The sequence below is a fragment of the Chlorocebus sabaeus genome, chromosome 9 (assembly GCF_047675955.1).
Source record: "Chlorocebus sabaeus isolate Y175 chromosome 9, mChlSab1.0.hap1, whole genome shotgun sequence".
Classification (NCBI taxonomy): Eukaryota; Metazoa; Chordata; class Mammalia; order Primates; family Cercopithecidae; genus Chlorocebus; species Chlorocebus sabaeus.
The window spans coordinates 25,449,806-25,472,093 of NC_132912.1; the positions used below are offsets into that span (position 1 = coordinate 25,449,806).

A 22,288-nucleotide genomic window follows, 5' to 3' on the forward strand; every position below is an offset into this window, starting at 1 on the left:
TGTTTTTTGAAACATGGCCTTGCTCTGTCACCCAGGCTGAAATGCAGTAGTGTGGACATAGCTCACTGCAGCCTCAACCTCCTGGGCTCAGGCGATCCTCCCGCCTCAGCCTCCCTGGTAGCTGGGACAACAGATGTGTGCCACCATGCCCAGAAAAAAATCTTTTAAATATTTTTTGTAGAGGTGAGGTCCCGTTGCATTGCCCAGGCTGGTCTCAAACTCCTGGGCTTAAATAATCCTGTCACTCCTGCCTCCCAAAATGCTGGGATTATAGGCATGAGCCATGATGCCTGGCCAAAATTGGCTTTTGTATTCCTGCAATTCATGCATTTATATGTCTTTTATAGTCTTAAAAATGTAGCCAAAAAAGAAACAGAAAAAAAAAAAAAAAACTACAGTAAATAGAGTATATTTGTGGCAGTGGAAGAGAGTTGCTGTTCTGGACCTTGAAGTGGCACCCATCCAGCATGTCATCACACTTGTCACATCAGAAAAGCTGGACTTCCTTATTATACAAACTTCTGCTTCAACAAAAGAAATGGATAAAGGGAAGCAAATCTACTCACATATCTTGTCTTCAACAAGTCCTTAGGGGTCTTACTGAGGCACAGATGTGTGGTAATTGTGGTTAGATGGACTTACTCTTTTGAATTTTGAAATATGTAATTGACAAAGATATTCAAAGTGTACAACATAAGTATATGATACACATTGTTTATTATCAAAACCAAATGAACACATCCATCGCCTCCCATTCTGCATATTAGATCCTCAGAACTTATTCACCTTATAACTGAAAGTTTTTACTCTTTGATCAATATCTCCCCGTTTCCCCTGTCCCCCAGCCCCTGCAGCCACCATTCTCCTCTCTGGTGCCATGGGTTCAACTTTCCTAGATTTCACATCTGAGTGAGATCATGCAGTATTTGTCTTCGTCCGGCTTACTTTCACTTAGCATGTCCTCCAGATTTATCCATGTTGTCACAAATGACAGGATTTCCTGCTTTTTAAAGGCTGAATAGTATTCTATTGTGTACATACACCACTTTTCTATATTTTCTATATCCATGTATCTGTGGATGGACTCTAAGGCTGACTTCACGTCTTGGCTGTAGTGAATAATGCTGCAGTGAACATGGGAGTGCAGATACCTCTTTGACATACTGATTTCATTTCCTTTGAATATATATCTGTTAGTGGGATTACTGGATCATATGGTATTCTATTTTTAATTTTTTGAGGAAACATCATACTGCTTTCCATAAGGACTGTACTAATTTTCATTCATATCACCAGTATGCAAGGATTCCTCTTCCTCTATATCTTTTCTAATACTTGTTATTTCTTGTCTTTTTGATAATAGCCACTATAACAGGTGTGAGGTGACATCTTATTGTAGTTTTATTTCTTGTATCTTTTTCTTCATTTCTCTGCTGATTAGTGATGTTGAGCACATTTTCATATACCAGTTGGCTATCTGTATGTTTTCTTTTAAGAAATTAATATTCTTACTAACTCCAATTAATTAGTGGATTTTTGTGTATGTGTATTATGTGATATGAGATAAGGATCTGATTTCATTGTTCTGCTTGTGCATATCCCATTATCCCAATACAATTTACTGAAAAGACTGTTCATTTTCTATTGTGTGTTCTTGGCATCTTCATCAAAAATTGATTGACCACAAATGTATAGATTTATTTCTGGGTTCTCAATTCTGTTCCATAGGTTTACATGTCTGGTTTTTATCCCAGCACCATACTGTTTTGATTACTATAGCTTTGTAGTATATTTTGAAGTCAAGTATTGTGATGCCTCCAACTTTGTTCTTTTGACTTATAATTGCTTTAGCTGTTTTGGGGTCTTTTGTAGTTTACATGCATTTTAGGATTTTTTTTCTATTTCTGTGAACAATGTCATTGGAATTTTCATAGAGATTGCATTGAATCTGTAAATTACTTTGGGTAGTATGGATATTTTAACAGTATTAAATTTTTCAATTCATTAACATGGGATAGCACATTAATTTGTGTTTTAGTTTCTTTCATCAATATCTTATAGTTTTTAATGTACAGCTCTTTCACCTCCTTGGTTAAATTTATTTCCATATTTGCTTTGTAGGCTATTGAAAATGAGATTGTTTTATAATTTCTTTTTTAGATAGTTTGTTGTTGATGTATAGAGGCACAACTGATTTTTGTGTGTTGATTTTGTATCCTACAACTTTACCGAATTCATTCATTTATTCGTGATAAAATGTAAATGTATAACTGGAAATAAAACCTTTTTGAAATGTGAGTTCCTTCTTTAAAAAATTATCTTCAACATGAGATTGGCAAGCTGAGGTTCCTTTTATTACTAAAAGGAAATTCTTTTTTTTTTTTTTTTGTTGAGACAGAGTCTTGCTCTGTCGCCTAGGCTGGAGTGCAGTGGCACCATCTCAGCTCACTGTAAGCTCTGCCTCCTGGGTTCATGCCATTCTCCCGCCTCAACCTCCCGAGTAGCTGAGACTACAAGCACCTGCCACTATGCCCGGCTAATTTTTTGTGTTTTTAGTAGAGACGGGGTTTCACCATGTTAGCCAGGATGGTCTCGATCTCCTGACCTTGTGATCCGCCTGCCTCGGCCTCCCAAAGTGCTGGGATTACAGGCATGAGCCACTGCTAAAAGGAAATTCTATATCTCAGTTTCTGATTGAATGTTGATACTTTGGTTAGTTTTATATGGGAAGAGTCTCAGTGACAGACAGTGATATTTGAGGAAACGAGAAGGCTCACTGTGCCAACATCTCATTCTCTAACTTTCAGAGGTAAAGATCTTTGCTTTTAGATTTTACATGTTGGCTATTTGGCTATTTTGTCTTCCAAGTCCTACCTGGAGGAAAAATGATTAAATTACTCTCAATTATGAATAGCCTAATTGAAATGTATTATATGCTTTTTCTTTATCACAGATAAGTAAGATTAAGACATGGAAGAAATTGAAAGTTATGAATTAGGAGGGATAAGGGAATTACTTTGAAATGTGTGCCTTACTTGAAGAGGGCAAGCCTGGATGAGATGACAGAAAAGGTGACACGAAGCTATTAGTTGTCTGAGGTGGGAGGGCTGAGGGCAGGAGAGTAACAGTAAATACAGATGAAGGTGAGAGAGGTAAAAGGACAGTGATTTCATTTACGCCTGGGTCCTATTCTGCCTCCACGCACCCTGTCTGGCTCGCCCATTTTTATCCCTGTGAAACCAAGATTAGTAGTATGTTAAACCAAATATAAACAGTTTTTTCTACCTCCCCCATTTTCCTTCTCTTACTTTTTTATCCTCCTCCTTCTCTTCATAAGATTTGGACTGTTTGACTTATTCTCTAAATCATAGAGACCATGTATTAAAAATGAAGAATTTCCTCTCCCCTTGAATATGCATCAACAGTATTGGATTTTGCCATTTAATCATTTATTTAGGCAGTCACTCATTCATTTATTTAGTAAGGTAGTTGGTCAACAAAATTTTGGGAGTTCTGAAAAAGACCGAAAGTTGAACATGAATATTTCATAAAACCCACTTCTTTATTTCTAGCCTGTATATGTATTTTTCAGATATAGTTTGACTATAACATAGGTAAATTATTTATTATATTGCACCACGATGGGAAATTTCAAAAGAAAAGCAGGTTGGGAAAATTTAGTTTTTGACATCTTGAGTTTGAGGTGTCTCTGCATAGGTCATTCAGGTGGAAATGTCTCATAAGCAAATGAAACATGAGTCTAAAGGTTAGAAAGAGGTTTGGGCTGAAAATATCTGTTTGGAGTTATTAGTTTAGAAAGTTTCAAAAAGCTTATTACTTCCAGGAAACTGATTTAGTAATAGTTCAACTTTTGATAAGGTTAAACAGAATTGCTTTTAAAAAAAATCTGTTACATTATAAAACTTTTTCTAATGTTTGGTTTTATAACATTGCCTTAATTTTTCAGTAATTCTCTACTGTCAGATTTCTGTATGTATTTATTTCTCTTCTGTCTTTTGTGTCTTTCTGAGTAGATAGTTGATCCTAATGTGTAAAATAATCTATGTTAGAGCAAAGGATTCATCACAGATAAGAAAGAAAACTAATTAAAACATCCATCAGTTAATGTGACCTTTATGAATGCTGTACAAGTTAGCATTCATTATCTAGTTAAGACTTGTGAATTCATTATTTGAAAATCATTACTCATGTTCATGATAGAATATATGAGACTCTAAAATATCAAGATATGTAATTGCAACATGTTAATAATTCACCGATAAGCATAAAGACCAATGAAACAGCAGAATTTAGTGAAGCAAATGGCTAAAACTGACAACAAAAGTGTAACAGGATGTTAGCTAATTAATATTTTCCCCTCTTTTTTTTTCTCACTTTGTCCTTTGGTAGACAACTTGAAGAATGATACATTCAATGTGGACTAAATTTTATAATACCCATTGGGCAGTTCTTAATGCTCCCAACTTGGAGGCAAATCAGAATCCAACTTGATATATAAATGTTCATACCATTTTAGAGATTGAGTTTTGAATTCCTGTCTTCACCACGCATCTAAATAAAAATCACTACCCCAAAACCCTTTATAGTCTACCTTTGTTGCTTGCCTGTCAAAATACAATACTGCTAATTTCTGAACTGCTTTCTCTTCTTGCAAATAGGGGGCATCTGTTACACCTTATTAAATCAGTTTCTGTTTGTTTTCTTGCTGAAATGCTTATCACACTTTTTTGTATCCTTCTAAATGTCTTGTCAGAATCAGAAATTGTTGTGTTACATTTAGAGTATAGCATAAGGAACATAACAAGCCCTGGAATGTTTAGGCTATCTCCAAATGTCAAACAAAACAGGAAATGTTTCTTTGTTTTACACTTTTTCTGGGCATTTCATACACTTCCAAACATACTATAGAGGATAGACAGTGTGTTAAAGATAAACTTAACACTTCTGAGAAATTCTCTTCCTATTATGACATTTTTTCCCCTTTTTTAGAAGACTGAAGCATTACTGATGAGTTCTAGCAACCAGTTGATGGTCTCTTTTGCCTAGGTGTGAGCAGCAGAATGTTAAAGTACTTACCTTGCAGAACATGGTTCTTGACATTTCAAATTTTTAAAAAACCAGAAACTTCTGAGATTAAAAAGGTTCAAATGCTAAAGAAAAATTATTTACATCTTTTTTTCTTATTATTCTTTAAGTTCTAGGATACGTGTGCAAAACGTGCAGGTTTGTTACATATGTATACATGTGCCATGTTGGTGTGCTGCACCCATTAACTCGTCATTTACATTAGGTATATTTCCTAATGCTATCCCTCCCCTCCCCCACAATAGGACCCGGTGTGTGATGATCCCCCTCCTGGGTCCAAGTGATCTCATTGTTCAATTACCACCTATGAGTGAGAACATGCGGAATCTGGTTTTCTGTTCTTGTGATAGCTTGCTGAGAATGATGGTTTCCAGCTGCATCTGTGTCCCTACAAAGGACACAAACTCATCCTTTTTTATGGCTGCATAGTATTCCATGGTGTATATGTGCCACATTTTCTTAATCCAGTCTGTCACTGATAGACATTTGATTCCAAGTCTTTGCTATTGTGAATAGTGCCACAATAAACATATGTGTGCATGTGTCTTTATAGCAGCATGACTTATAATCCTTTGGGTATATCCCCAGTAATGGGATGGCTAGGTCAAATGGTATTTCTAGTTCTAAATCCTTGAGGAATCGCCACACTATTTTCCACAATGGCTGAACTAGTTTACAGTCCCACCAACAGTGTAAAAGTGTTCCTATTTCTCCACATCCTCTCCAGCACCTGTTGTTTCCTGATTTTTTTAATGATTGCCATTCTAACTGGTGTGAGATGGTATCTCATTGTAGTTTTGATTTGCATTTCTCTGATGGCCAGTGATGATGAGCATTTTTTCATGTGTCTGTTGGCTGTATGAATGTCTTCTTTTGAGAAGTGTCTGTTCATATCCTTTGCCCACTTTTTGATGGCGTTGTTTGTTTTTTTCTTGTAAATTTGTTTGAGTTCTTTGTAGGTTCTGGATATTAGCCCTTTGTCAGATGAGTAGATTGCAAAAATGTTCTCCCATTCTGTAGGTTGCCTGTTCACTCTGATGGTAGTTTCTTTTGCTGTGCAGAAGCTCTTTAGTTTCATTAGATCCCATTTGTCAATTTTGGCTTTTGTTGCCATTGCTTTTGGTGTTTTATTTAGCAGTCGGGTGAAACTGAGGAATGACCTGTGAAGTCTGTTGGTTTTCTCTAAATATAAAGTACATTTTATGTTTTAAAAAATGACTGATGTCAAACTCACTAATATTTGAGTTTATCTGAGTGTAAGAAAGAGTGATGTTTTGAAAGGGTAATCAAGTGTTTTCTGTCAATAGTGTCACATTTTTAAATATCTAATAAAATTTTAGTTTAATTTTTATTCTATTTGGATTTTTCATGGGGAGTATTTGTTCTTTTAATAGTCTAATTTTTGTTTGACAAACAATGTTAATAGCTCTGTGTGTGTGTGTGTGTGTGTGTGTGTGTGTGATGGAGTCTCACCCTGTCACCTAGGCTGGAGTGCAGTGGCACGATTTCAGCTCACTGCAACCTCCACCTCCCGGGTTCAAGCAGTTCTCCTGCCTCAACCTCCCATGTAGCTGGGATTACAGGTGCCCACCACCATGCCTGGCGATTTTTGTTGTTGTTGTATTTTTAGTAGAGACGGAAGTTTCACCATGTTGGCCAGGCTGGTCTTGAACTCCTGACCTCAGGTGATCCACCGACCTTGGCCTTCCAAAGTGTTTGGATTACAAGTGTGAGCCACTGCGCCTGGCCTGTTAATAGCTTTTAATGAACAGTAGAAGTCTAAGAAAATGACATTGTGTGCTTCCGTAATTTTATACCACTGCATTTAAGAATGGTAACCTGTCAAGGCAAGATCTCTTTATGTGGTATTTTTGACTGTATGACTTCTGTATGCTTTAATTTCATTTAGATTATTTATTTAAGTGAAATATGAGTTACGCTATGTAGTACTATTGGGAAAAAAAGGAATTTGAAGGTCACAAATAGATTACAGAGAAGTAACAGCTAATTTTGCATATTTTTACAATGAAGCCATTGGAAAAATGAGGCCAAGTAAGGACATAATCATCCGTATCTTAGGAATGTATTTTAAAGGCTTCTTAGCCAGAAAAGGGGTCTGAAAGATAGGGAGAAGGCTGATAACAAGTGTTTGGGTGCTAAATTGCTTTTGGTCATGTATATGAGGGATAAGCTAAGTTAAGGGTATCAAAACATTCCCTCTCCTGCATCTAAGTTATTCTGCCTCTCTGCAACTGCAGTGAGTCAGCAATTTTGAGACATAAAATCAGATGAAACTGGAGGGGAATACATTTAAGTGTGCACATTCTTTGAAACAAAGCAAAACGAATTGACAAGTATCTCATGTAAATTTTGAAAACAACAACAACAACAACAAATCACCATAACCATGGGAAGTTTCTGCCCAGCAATAGATGGTAAATCATAATAATTAATGACTTGTTATTTCTAATTTCACATGTATATAACATCATTAATTTTTTTATGTAGTGTGCCATACTGTTGTAAAGAACAGAAAACTATGTATAAATCAATGTGAAGTTTATTTTTTGATAAATTTACTCTTCAAAAAGGTCGTATTAAACTGTTCATGTATAAATTACACTGTATGAAAAAATGCGCTTTCTTATGAAGTCTTACAAGTTAGAAAGAATACCTACTTAAGGCCATATGACAATTTCTTTTAGTGTTTTAGTTAAGACTGTGAGGAATTTAAAATTGACTAGGAATTTTTTTTTTTTTTTTTTTTTGAGACATAGTCTCGCTCTGTTGCCCAGGCTGGAGTGCAGTGGCCTGATCTCTGCTCACTGCAAGCTCCGCCTCCCGGGTTCACACCATTCTCCTGCCTCAGCCTCCTGAGTAGCTGGGACTACAGGCGCCCGCCACCAGGCCCGGCTAATTTTTTTGTATTTTTAGTAGGGACGGGATTTCACCGTGTTAGCCAGGATGGTCTCGATCCCCTGACCTTGTGATTTGCCCACCTCGGCCTCCCAAAGTGCTGGGATTACAGGCGTGAACCACTGCTCCCGGCCGTAAACTTTTTATAACACCTGAACCAAACCCTTACTTGTCATTTATTTTTAAGTAGTTTGGTAGTGTTACATGTTTTTGTTATTATATTATTACATATTTTGTTCTTGTTAGTTTGGGTAAGAAAATCACTGAGGAAATCTCACTGAATTGGGAACCAGCAGCTGTGGAAGACAGGACTGGTCTGGCACTGATCAGCTGAGTGAGCTTTGCTTCTCTGCTGACTTCATTTCCTCTGTCTGTACTTGACAGATTCATGAAGAACTACCGTTGACTGAGCCCCTGCTCTGTGCCAGGCAGCATTATTGCCAATCTTCGCAACAATATACACCTGGGCATTATTACACCCATCTTATAAATGAAGAAACTGAAGCTCAAAGGTTAAACAACTTACCCAAGATCTCACAGCTAATTAATGGTTAATACCAAAGTTCCAGACCATCTAGTGATCAAATCTGTGTGGTTTAATCCATCAATTTGTAATTCTCTGAATTACATACATTTTACTTTGGGAGTCTCTGCCATGACCCTATCTCTTCATTTTTATAAAAATAGCTTTTTTATTGCTGAGAATTCTCCTAAAAACCTAAAATTGATTTTAACTGACCACATTTTATATAATTGTGCCTTGACAAATTTTTCTAAATTTGATTGGTTTTTAAATATTTTATCATAGATCTTAACAAAAGCTAACTACATGCAGTCTTTCAAACTGGATGTAGTCTATTCTTTTCCATTTATGTAATTGTTAATAAAATTATTGAAAGATAGTGTCCTCATACCTCTCAATGTTAAGATTCTCTTTAGGATCACATTTTACATTTTTTTTCCCAATCCATATTGTGTAATTATTTTATCCGATGTTTGTCAGGTTTCATATGAAGTCCCTCTGTCCATGAATTTCTCCTTGAAAGAGCATAATTTTAAAAGAAAAAGTACAGCTCATAAGTTTTTCATCCTGCTTGCATTGGTATATCTTTTTTAAAAGGATATAGATTTATACAGTCTTGGTTTGTCATTCAAACTTATGCTAGTTCATCTCTTTCAAAATATAATTCGATTGTTCTCTTATATTTTCCTCATAGATGCTGGGTCCAACTATATAAAAATATATTCATGTTCAGAGGTTTCTTTTGTAATAGAAACTCTAAATGTTGTAATGCTGAATAAATCAGCAGTGACCAAAAAATAGCTGCCCTGTTTTAGCAAGATATACATTAATTTCCCCAGAGGTTAAAAATGTTTTAAAAATATAAATGGAGTAGTTAGTCCCCATAAAATCAGGAAAATAATAATAAACCATTTTAATTATTTCTAAAAATGCAGCCTTGAGCATTCTTCTCTTGTTATATCCAATGACTAACCTTCCTCTGGGTGCTTATATCCCAGGTAAATCTTCTATGGCAGTTACAACTGTGCTTCATCTTATGCTTCTATACTTGGCATCCAAACATGGAATTTAGAAACGGACTTTGATATAATTTGATAGAAATTGGTATAATTTGACTTTTTTTTTGTCTATGGGTTTGATATCTGGCTGTTATAAACCTCCATAAGTCAGTTCTGAAAGTTTACAAAGTAGGGAAGTTGGGATGGAAATGGAGTAAGGTAGAATATACTCACCTCTATTGTAAACTTGGGAGGTATATTTATTAGGGTTTATGGGTTCCAAACCAGAGAGTTAGGCTGAATGATAATACCTCCAGCTTTATATTCACCTGCAAAAATTATAAGATACAGTCTTTGATGATTATATGAATCAGCTGGTGCCAAATAAAAATTCATTAAAGAATATTAAAGGAAGGGCTTTGTTTAGACTTATTGCATAATATTTTGCATATTACAATACCAAGTCAGAGATTTTCTCTTTTTTTGTTTTTTTCCCTCCTCTTTTGAGATGGAGTCTTGCTGTTGCCAAGGCTAGAGTATAGTGGCTTGATCTGGGCTCACTGCAACCTCTGCCTCCCAAGTTCAAGTGATTCTCCTGCCTCAGCCTCCCAAGTAGCTGGGACTGCAGGCACCTGCCACCACGCCCAGCAAATTTTTGTATTTTTAGTAGAGACGGGGTTTCGCCATATTGGCCAGGCTGGTCCTGAACTCCTGACCTCAACTGATCCGTCCACCTCAGCTTCCCCAAATGCTGGGATTACAGGCTTGAGCCACCATGCCCGGCCTAAAATCATAGATTTTCAAATAGTTGGGTTGACACAAAGGTTTTTAAAAATTTATTTATTAAAGTATATTACATAGCAATAAATGACTACCTCTCCTTCAAAGATATTAACATATTTTCAGGTAAGTTGATCTATGCCCAAATCTACCCTTTTCTCTGGAAAAAAACAAACAAACCTTATTATCAACTTAGTATGTATCCTCCAGACATCTGTTTGGTGTGTATATGTATACAGACAAATCTTACTTTATTGCACTTTGCTTTATTTTGCTTGACAGATACCATGTCTTACAAATTAAAGGTTTGTGGCAACTGTACACTGAGAAAATCTATCATAGCCATTTTTCTAACAACATGTGCTCACTTTGTATCTCTGTGTCACAGTTTGGTAATTCTTACAATATTTCAATAAATGCTTTTAGTATTATATCTGTTGTGGTGATCTGTGATTACTGATCTTTGATTACATAAGATGGTGAACTTAAGTGATCAGTGTTAAATGTGTTCTGACTGTTCCACAACTAGCAATTCCTCCGTCTTCCTCCCTCTCCTCAGCCCTCTTTATTCCCTGAGACATAACAATGTTGAAATTAGGTCAATTAATAATTCTACAATGGCCTTTAGTGTTCAAGTGAAAGGAAGAGTCACATATCACTCACTTTAAATCAAAAGCTAGAAGTGATTGAGCTTAGTAAGAAAGACATAGTGGGGGCTGGCTTGCACTCAATAACCAATTTGTAAATGCAAAGGAAAAATTGTTGATGGGAATTAAAAATGCTACTCCAGTGAACGCATGTATGATAAGAAAGCAAAACAGCCTTATTGCTGATATGGAGAAAGTTTGAGTACTCTAGATAGAAGACTGAACCAGTCACAATGCTGCCTTAAGCCAAAACCTAATCCAAAGCAAGGGCCTAACTCTCTTCAATTCTGTGAAGGCTGACACAGTTGAGGAAACTACAGAAGAAAAGTTAGAAGCTAGCAGAGGTTGGTTCATGAGGTACAAGGAAAGCAGCCATCTCCATAACATAAAAGTGTAAAGTGAAGCAGCAAGTGCTGATGGAGAAGCTGCAGCAGGTCATCAAGAAGATCTAGCTAAGATCATCGATGAAGGTAGCTACAAGAAACAACAGATATTCAGTGTCGATGAAATAGCCCTCTAGTGGAAGAAGATGCCATCTAGGACTTTCATAGCTAGAGAGGAGAAGTCAATGCCTGGCTTCAAAACTTCAAATGAAACATTGACCCTTATGTTAGGGGCAAATGCAACTAGTGACTTTTAAGTTAAAGCCAATGCTCATTGACCATTCTGAAGGTCCTAGGGGCCTTAAGAATTATGCTAAAGCAACTCTGCCTGTGCTGTAAAAATGTAACAACAAAGCTCGGATGTGATAGCATATCTATTTATAGCATGATTTACTGGATATTTTAAGCCCACTGACGAGACTTACTGCTCAGAAAAAGATTCCTTTCAAAACATTACTGCTTATTGACAATGCACATAGTCACCCAAGAGCTCTGATGGAGATATGCAAGGAGATTAACGTTATTTTCATGCCCACTAACACAGCATTCATTCTACTGCCCAAGGATTAAGGAGTTAGACTTTCACATCTTCTTATTTAAGAAATACATTTTGTAAGGCAATCGTTGCCACAGTGATTCATCTGGTAGATCTGGGCAAAGTAAACTGAAAACCTCTGGAAAGGATTCACTATTCTAGATGCCATTGAGAACATTTATGATTCATGGAAGGAGATCAAAATATCAACATTAACAAGAGTTTGGAAAACGTTGGTTCTAACCCTCATGGATGACTTTGAGGCATTCAAGACTTCAGTGAAGGAACTAACTGCAGATATGGTGAAAATAGCAAAAGAATTAGAATTAGCAGTGAAGCCTGAACATGTGTCTGAGTTACCATAAATCTCATGATAGAATTTGAATGAATGAGGAGTTGCTTCTCATGGATGAGCAAACAAGTAGTTTTTTCAGATGTAATCCACTCCTGGTGAAGATGCTATGGACATTGTTGAAATGACAACAAAGGATTTAGAATATTGCATTATTATAGTTAAGAGGATTGACTCCAATTTTGAAAGAACTTCCTCTGTAGGTAACATGCTATCAAACAGCATCACATGCCACAAAGAAATCTCATGAAAGGAAGAGCCAACTGGTACAGCAAACTTCATTGTTTTCCTATTTTAAGAAATTGCCACAACCATCCGAAGCTTCCAGTAGCCACCAACCTTATCAGTCAGCAGCCATCAACATGGAGGCAAGACCCTCCCCCAGCAAAAAAGATTAGAATCTGATGAAGCCTCAGATGATTATTAGTATTTTTCAGCCATAAAGTATTTTTTCCTTAAGGCAAGTACATTATTTTTTAGACATAATGCCATTGCATACTTAATAGACGACACTATAGTGTAAATGTAACTTTTATATGCACCAGAAAACCACAAAATTTGTGTGATTCACTTTATTTTGGTACTTGATTTATTGCTGTGGTCTGAAACCAAACCCAAAATATTTCTAAGGTTTGCCTGGATGGATGGATGGATGGATGGATGGATGGACAGACAGATATATAGATGAGGTATGCCTGGATAGAGAAATGTATAGCGTTGTTTTATGTGTATGTGTTTTGTATAAATAGTGTCATACTGCGTATTACTGATCATCTTTCAATTAAGATTTTTATAAGTTTCCCAGTTAACAACTCTGCTTATAGTTTCATATCACCATTTCTATCTCAGGAATAACTGTGAAGGAGACGACTTTTTTTCTTGGTCTCTGTTATTTTGCTCATTATCTCTCTCATCCATCTTCAATTTTCAACCTCTGCCACCCCCCGTACACACTTAGTGTCTTTTCTGTCCTTCCTCACCCTACCAGTGAGACTCTAAACAAGATTCCTATATTTTGCTTTGAACTTGTCAATGTATTACTTACAAAATTGTATATTAATCCTTGGTACCAAGCATAAAATAAAAGGCTCTGTGCCAGTTAAAAGATTTTCTAGTACCAATAAGACAGTGGAGGAAATATTTTGGGGAGCATGGGTCTCTTCTCTGTCTTAAAATCTCACCCATTGGGTTCCTGCTCATTCTGCAAGGCCACAAAGCCAGCTCTTCCAAATAATATTTTGAAAGAAAAAGCATGCACATTTGTAACAGGACTTACATTTTATTATGGAACCACCTGTCAGAGTTCCAATTTGTAAACTGAAATTATGGGCTCCTCTGCTTAGCCAGGAGCAAGGCAGTGAACTCTTAAGAAGATTGTTCAACAATTACAAATGAAAAGGAGACAGATTATTTGCTCTGAGAAAATATAAAAGCATGTACTCCTGCTGCTGTTATGTGGTAGTGATGGTTGTGACACTGCTACCAAGCCTACTAGACCTAAAATCTCAAGAGATATTGCAGGATGGAAGAGGCCATCAAACCATAGCATGATCACAGCCCTGGGAAGGAACTGTTGGTCCACTGCTCGAGGCATTCATCTCCTTTTGGGTCATTTTGGATAACAAGTATTAAACAAAATTTGACTGTCAGCGATATATTCCTTCTAGTTTTCAGTCATCATCCTGTTGCTGTTCTCTACCTTGAAGAATATGTACCGACTTATTAAGTACCAGGTATAATGCCAGCCATTTTGCATGCTTCATATTTAATAAATCTGTCAGATTTGATAAGGTAAAGATTAAAACACCCGTCTTATGGGTGAGACCATTGTTCAAGGTTGCCCAACGCAAAGTGGTTATTTCATCATTCAAACTGAGAGGGAATTAACTCCAAAGTCTGTCTTCTTCACTGTACCTTGCAGCAGCTTTTCACGTCCTCTTATTCACTCAACCAATAGTGTACAAATTATTTTACAGTCAGTCATGTATAATATTTTGGATTTTCATTTTTTGTGTCTTTTTTGGGAAAGTTTAAAAAATAAGCTTCATAACTAGGCATACTCTGCAAATGTACCTTGCCACTTTGGGAATTCTGCCAGCCAAAACCCATTTAAATGCTTGCTGATAGAAATTTTCTTTTCACCAAAAGCACCTGCTATCTAACATAATGACCAATAGCAAGAAGCCACTCAGATAATCAAGGCTGTTCACTGACTAAACTTGTTTCTCTATTCCCAAATTCTTAAATTAATGCAAGCGCTGAGTTTTTTTGAGGGGTTACACAAAGTAGTTCTATATATTTAACAATGCCCCACAGGGATTTTTGGAAGGGCAATTAGAATGTTTTCTTTCTGGGTATCCAGTTGTCTGACAGTTCTTTTATATAATGCACTACTGTGGTTTGGCCTTTCAGAATTTTTTTATTGTTACAAAATTAGTTATTACTACTGCAAATTGTTTCCTGTTAAGATATTTACACCACGTGTAATTTCTGTATACATTTTGTATTATACTTAGTGAAAACACAGCTCGCCTAAAATGACCTACTTTTGTGTTTGTAGTATTAATTAATATACTTGCTCTATATTGATGCTTGAATTCATGAAAGCAACATTTATTGTAGAAAATAAGATTGATTTTTCTGGTCTTTCATTTCTTGCCTCAATTCTAAGAATTTTGCTTTGAGAAGATAATGCTATTTTAAGTCTAACAAAATATCTTAAGGTTATTAGATATGTTCATGCTTAGCAAACTATTCAGAAATTTATTCGAAAATCAAATCAACTAATTCTTTTGAATTTTGAGTAAAGAATAACATGTATGCATGTTAACAAGGTGAGATACCCCTGTTATTTAATGTGATTTATATTGTTCACATAGCGAAGCTGTTTGTGAGTTTTAGGGGTTATATTTTAGCATGGGGGGAGAGATGAAGACTTCAAGACCTTGTGCATATGCTTTTTTAAAATCCACCAACACTATCCCACAGGTATTTGTGAAATAGTTTAGGGATAGCATTCAGTATGCACTGGTGGCTCATATTTTAGAAATGCAGGCAAGATCTCATTTGTAAATTTCTTGGATTGAAAGTGAGGGACTAACGGCTAAGTTGGCTGGACTTCCTGGGTCAATAGGGACTTCCCTAAGGGAACTTTCCCCTAAGCCAAACTGAGTCATAGCTGCAAGCTAAGGCGAGTTTAAGCTCTAGCCACAGCGATGTTTTTAATCAATCAGGCCCGCCAACCCACAAGCGGATAGAAAATAAGCTAATTCTATAGGACAGAAAAAGGAAAAGGGGAGGGGTCATAAGGGGATATAAGCATAAGACACGCAAGCCGGAAACGGCAATCTTTCTGGGACCCCTTTCACCGTGTGGAAGCTTTACTTTCACTTTTGCATTAATAAATCTTGCCGCCGCACACTCTTTGGGTCTGCCCCTTTCTCTAATCGAGCTGTAACACTCGCCTCTGTGGTTGATCCACGGCTTCATTCCCTGAAGCCTGTGAGACCACGAACCCTTTGATGGAGAAAAGACCTTCAATCGGCAGAAGACTTCTCGGCTCAAAAGTATCTTCAGAATAGTGTTCTTAGCTGCTCAGACTGTTTAATGATTCAAATTTTAGAGAACAAAACCTCATGAAGCCACTGGTGATATTATTAAGCCCATCATCACCTTTATAATCAGTCTTTTTGCATGTTTGTTTTATACCCACCTGAATACTAACCAATTTTCATTTATTTATTTAATTTCCCCAAAAAAATGCTGTCCTACTGTCTTGTGGCATTTTCACAATAGCATCATTCTCCAGGCTTAGAAATGTAAGTTAGTAATAACGTTTTTATTTTGTTTTCCAGAGCATCCGGGCATCGGGCCTTATCCTGTTGGAAACGATCCTTTTTGGGTCTCTGCTCCTATACTTTCCAGTGAGTAACATAATTATGTTTTTAAAGTAGACATTTATGTTATGTTGCATACTGTAAAACTACTGTTTGCACGCACACACACGCAAACACACCCTGGTGTTACCAGGAAGTGCAGGAGTTCTTGGCTCTTGTCTTACTTGAGAGAAAGAATTTGGCCAAAAGACAATTAGTAAAGTAAGCAAATGTTTATTGAAGGAAGTTGTTGATGAAAAGAGTCAAACTCTAAAATATTTGAAGAGATTTCATCTGAGCCAAATATGAGAGACCATGGCCCCTGATACAGCCCTCGGGAGGTTCTGAGAGCATGTGCTCAAGGTGGTTGGGGTGCAGCTTGGTTTTATACATTTTAGGGAGGCATGAGACTTCAATCAGATTCATTTGAGAAATATGTTGGTTTGGTCCAGAAAGGCAGGACAATTTGAAGTTTGGGGGACTTCCAGACTATAGGTAAATTAAAACACTTTCTGGTTGACAATTGATTGAATTTGTCTAAAGACCTGGGATCAATAGAAAGGAAAATTTCAGGTTAAGATAAAAGACTGTGGAGACCAAGGTTCTTTTGAAGTCTCATAGTGGCTGCCCTTAGAGACGATAGACGACAAATGTCTCCTATTCAGACCGATAAAAGGTGCTAGACACTCAGTTAATATCTTCAGGATTGGGAGGGTCAGGAAGAAAAACATCTAGCTATGTTAATAGAGATTCTTTACAGATGCAGATTTTCCCTCACAATGGACAGTTTTGCAGGGCCCTTTGAAAATATGGCACAGAAACATGTTTTGGGGTAAAAGTATTTTGATTTTCTTCTTTGTCACATAATGTTACGCCAGTCAGATTGGAAAGTAAGACGTGAGATATAGGGTTAAATAAAAGCTGATAAGAATTTATGGTTTGTAGGGCATGACTCCCCAGACTCCTTAGATAGGAATTTGCGCAAGATTAAAAAAAAAAAAAATCAGAGCTTGGTCTTCAACGTACACGTCAAGAGAAGAGTGGGTTGATCTGGGTGGAAAGTAGTAGCAGAGAACAGTATATTCGGAAAGATGGGGCAAAGTGGGCTCCTTGAAAGGGGATGAGCCAGCAGCTCCAAGAGTTCTACATTGCTCTTTTTATTATGTCAGACCCTTTAAGTTCCTGTCTGTGTCTCAAGTCTCTGCCTTTGTCTCTGATTAGTTTCCCACTTCTGCCTCGAGTCCCCACCCAGTTCCCACCCCGGGTTTGTAGGATTCTCCCTTGCCGTCTGTTGATGTTCGTGTGCGCCCTAGCATTAGATATGAATTCTACCTAATGGCAGCATTGCTCCTTACCACCATCCCAGGAAGGTCATGTCGTGGCTAAATCTGTACTTATTGCACCTGCGCATCTCTTAGGAATTTCTCCTTTGCCCTCTTTCCCTCTTCTCAGCATGTAGCTAGCTACATTCTGACAGGTTAACTACAGAATGAGTGATCATTGGGCGTCTTAAGGGGTGTTTGGGGGCATTTCTTTCTACATAGGTATTTCCCATCTCTCTGCTCATATCTAGCATGCAACCTCTGGGGTGCGAAATTTTTTGGACTTCCCTTTTTCAGGGGCTCCCCGCTCCTGCTCATGTCTGGCTATCTGCCTACTCTCATGCAAGTGCTTTACAGATATTTAAATCCCAGTTTTTACCATTTGAGTGACCTTAGACAAGTTACTTAACATTCCTAAACCCTGTTTTTTTCTCTTATAAAATTGAGCTAATTATACTTTTCTTTGCAAATTTGTGAGGAAGGTTAAATGCTTAAATGTGACTACATGTGAAAGGCAAATGTATGCATATGTATACAATTGTATTGGTATGTATGCGTAATATGTACAAATAAGTATCGCTTTCCTTCTTCCTTCCCTTCTACCTGAATCAGAATCATGAGACATACCAATTAATGTCGGAAAAATTGAAATTGTTACATAGTAAAATAAGCATGATGAAATAAATGTACGTATGGTGCTAGTGGCTTAGATAATCATAGTGGACTCTAGCGTACCAGTAACATGTCTGAAACCAGAAGATAAGTACTGACTTGACAAATTCAACTCAGCCAACTTATGTTCAATGGTTATTGTGTGCCAAGCACTATGCTAATTTCTGGGAATACTCTATGAGCAAGACAACTTGATTTCTCCTTTCAAGAAGCTTACAGTGTAGAGGAAGAGATGAGTTAATGCAAACAATGGTAATACAATGTGACAAACACTAAGAAAGCAGTAAAGACAGGATGCTGTGGAGGCACTTAGGAGAGATATCTAATCAAGTTTAGGGAATAAAATATCCCTTGGCAGAGACCTGAAAGGTGAGTAGGTGTAAGAGAAGGAAAGGTAGGACTGCCGGGACACTAGATTCTTTTTGGTTTTTGTCTTACCTCACTCCCTGCTCCATCTCAGCCTGCTTTGTTGATTCTTCATCTTAACTCCCACTTCTTCATACTTGAATGCCTCAGGACTGAGTTCTTGTAGCTTTTCTTAATGTACATTCTCACTTGGTGATCTCATCTAGCCGCAAAGTTGAAGTACTATTTATATGCCAAAGACTGCCGAATTTATATCTCCAGCCCAAACCTTTCTCCTGAGCTCCCAGCTCATATTCAGCTGCTTAGGCAACCACTCCATTTGCACATCCAACAGAATTCCCTATCATATTCTCTACTGAAGCACTGATCTCTCCCTCAGATTCAGCCTTCCAGTGTCCACTGATGGCAGCTCTATCCTTCTAGTTACTCAGGCCAAAAGCCTAGGAGTCATTATTGATACCACTCTTTCTCTCACATTAGAAAACCTTTAAAGATACAGCAAGAATCGACCAGGTGCCAGTGGCTCACGCCTGTAATCCCAGCACTTTGGGAGGCCGAGGTGGGTGGATCACAAGGTCAGGAGATTGAGACCATCCTGGCTAACATGGTGAAACTCCAACTCTACTAAAAATACAAAAAACTAGCCAGGCGCAGTGGCGGGCGCCTATAGTCCCAGCTACTTGGGTGACTGAGGCAGGAGAATGGCATGAACCTGGGAGGCGGAGGTTGTAGTGAGCTGAGATGGCACCACTGCATTCCAGCCTGGGCGACAGAGCGAGACTCCGTCTCAAAACAAAACCAAAACAAAACACAAAAAAGATGCAGCAAGAATCTAATAAGCCCCTCCCACATTCACTGCTACCACCTGGTCTAAACTGTGATCCACCCCTTCTGGATTGTCGCCATGTTCTTTTACTAGCCTCTCTTCTTGTGTGCTGGCCCCTAGAATCTTATCTATTTTCAAAATGTCAGCCAGTTTTAACATGAAAATTAGACTGACCATGTCACTCCTGTTCTCAAAATTCCCCAAAGATTCCCCATTTTACTTAGAGTAAAAGCCAAAATCCTTCCTGTGACCTCTAAGGCTTAATGTAATTTGGACACTGCCCCCCTATAACATTTTCTAATCCTTTCCCTGCACTCAGTGTTTAGATCGAGTGTTTTTTATTCAGGTCTCAAATAAATTTTTCTATTTATTCTTAAAATGGAGATATATTTACATATAATCAGTGCTATGATCTGACTGTGTCCTCCAAAATTTATGTGTTAGAAACTTAATCTCCAATGCAATGGTGTTGGGAAGTGGGGTATTTTGGGAGGTGTTTAGAGCCCTCATGAATGGATTAATGCCCTTACATGTAAAAGGGCTTGGTGGAGGGAGTTTGGCCCTTTTTGTTGTTCTTTCTTCCACACAGCAAGAAGGCTCTCACCAGAAACCAGATGCTGACACTTTGATCTTGCATTTTTCAGCCTCCAACACTGTGAGAAATAAATTTATATTCTTTATAAATTACACAGTCTCAGGTATTTTGTTATAGCAGCACAAACAGACTTAGACAATCAGTATTAATTTTTTCATAAAGTCATCCCTATTACTTGTTTTCTAATTTTCTAGCATAGAGTTATGCATAGTAATTAGTAACAGAAGCAATGCAGCAGTATAAAGACCGAGTGTTTATTATTGGTACACTTCCTGTATAAATGGGGTGTCATGCATCTTAACATTTAATCTTTCCCACAGAACCCGAGGGCAGATATTTAACCAAAGTCATCAGATCACCTAATAAATAATGAAATATCTGAAATGACCTCAGTAACCTGATGAGAAACTTTAATTATCTGAATATCTGTTGCTACTATTATCTTTTTTCCTGAACCTCTGCTATTTTAAAATCAGTTTTCCACCCAGTAGCCAGAGGGATTTAAAAATGTCAAATCCAGTCTGTCACCTCTTTGATGTCTTCTTTTGACGTGTTAGGTATACTGTGGTTTTTACCCACCTCCCCAGCCTCATCTTATATTACCTTTCTTCTCACTTTCTGCTCTCCAACCACCCTGACCTTATTTCAGGTCTCAAATAAAACGTGATCTCTTTCATGATAGACATAATAATGGTCTCCAACAATGTCCACAATCCTAATCCCTGGAATCTGAATATGTTAGCTTACATGGAAAAATGGACTTTACTGATATGATTATGTTAAAGACTGAGATGGGGAACTTATCCTGGATTGTCTGGTTGTGACCATGGATCATAAGTGAAAAGAGGGAAGCAGAAGAGAGAGAACCAAATAGATGACATGGTGAAAAAGATTGGCTGGCATTGCGAACTTTGAAGATAGATGAGGGAGGTTGCAAGCCCAAGAATGCAGGCTGCCTCTAGAGACTGGAAAAAGCAAGTAAATAAGTTCTTCCCTAGACCCTCTACGAGGAAGGCAGCTCTGCCAACACCTTGATTTTAGTTCCTAAGACTCATTTTGGGCATAGGACCTCCAGAACCGTTAAATACTAAGTCCATGTTGTTTAAAGCCACTAAGTTTATGACACTATGTTATAGTGGCTATAGGAAACTAATATACCTCTTGCCATAGGACCTCTTCACCTACTTTTTTTTGGTTTTGAAGAATTTTCCTCTTTTCCTTTTCCTCACCGCTACCCTACTGTCCTTTAGGCTAATTAGCATATAATCACCTTCTAGATTTGTACATAAGTATCACTTTTTCAGGAATGCTTTCCTTGACCCCTAATCTGAGTCAGATTCCTGGCAATAACTTCTCATGGAATCCTGCTCTTTTTGACAACACCTATTTCAGTTTGTAATTACACATTGAAAAGTCTGATTATTTGATAATATCATTCTTTTGCACAGATATTAAATTCTGTGAGAGTAGGGCACGTTTCTGTCTTGCTCAGCACTGCATCTGCAGCAATTAGGCCAGTGCCTGTCACTGTAGTAGAAGCACAGTAAATAGGCATGGAATGAGTGAATAAGTTATACTTAGGTGAACTTAGAAATGTATCCCAAGCTAGTGCCTACTGTCCTGTTGAAGCACCCTCCAAAGACTCTGCTTTTTTTGTGGAAGACTGAGAATGAGGGCCCTTATTTATGTTTATTTAGCACCTGCAGTTAGGCAATAAAAACACTTTCTCGTGTTATTTTTGGGACTTGGCAGAAGTTCAGTTCATTTTGACTTCTAATATTCATATTTATTCAAAACAAGTGGTTGTATTAATGAGCACAGTCCTATAATCTGTAGAAGAATTGTAAAGCTTCTTAAATAGAAATACTGTAGAAAAGTATGACATTTGAAAGAATAGCAAGTGTCAGGTTACTAAATGTTAAAAGCAGTCACCAGGGAACCTTTCCTTGACTGAGATTCAATTTTGAAAGATATCTGATTGACCTGTATTTATGGTGATAACAGATACAGAGAACTGACACATTAAAAGAAAAAGATTGTACTTCATGATAATTCTAATATGCTTGTAAGGAAAAAAACAAAAACGGAGGCTTACCAAACAAATTCTACCCAACACAAACATTAGGATACCTCATACTATTGACTTCATGCTTAACTAGCTATTTTATCTTTCAGAACATAAATTCTTTTTGTAATGGCTCGAGATAATAACTCTGTACCTTGGTTTTAATTTAGGGCTTATGCTCTGAAGATAGAAAGGACCATGTTATTTAATAAAGATTTGGGTGTAGCATAAGATACCAGGGGAAAAGGAGATTAAAGGCGAAGAATAACCTGTTGTTGGACTGGACACATTGGCTTCATTTGGTTTTGTGGAAACAAATTTATAACT

At 37.3% G+C, this 22,288-nt stretch overlaps 1 protein-coding gene across 1 annotated transcript in view; it reads left to right on the top strand.

The window, feature by feature from the left end:
* Window positions 1-22,288, top strand: part of GPR158 (G protein-coupled receptor 158) — a 422,564-nt gene that overhangs the window by 271,175 nt on the left and 129,101 nt on the right. Inside the window, exon 5 of the mRNA XM_008002559.3 lies at window positions 16,095-16,163. Coding sequence (XP_008000750.2) covers window positions 16,095-16,163 — 69 coding nt within the window. The remainder of the gene's footprint in view (window positions 1-16,094; window positions 16,164-22,288) is intronic.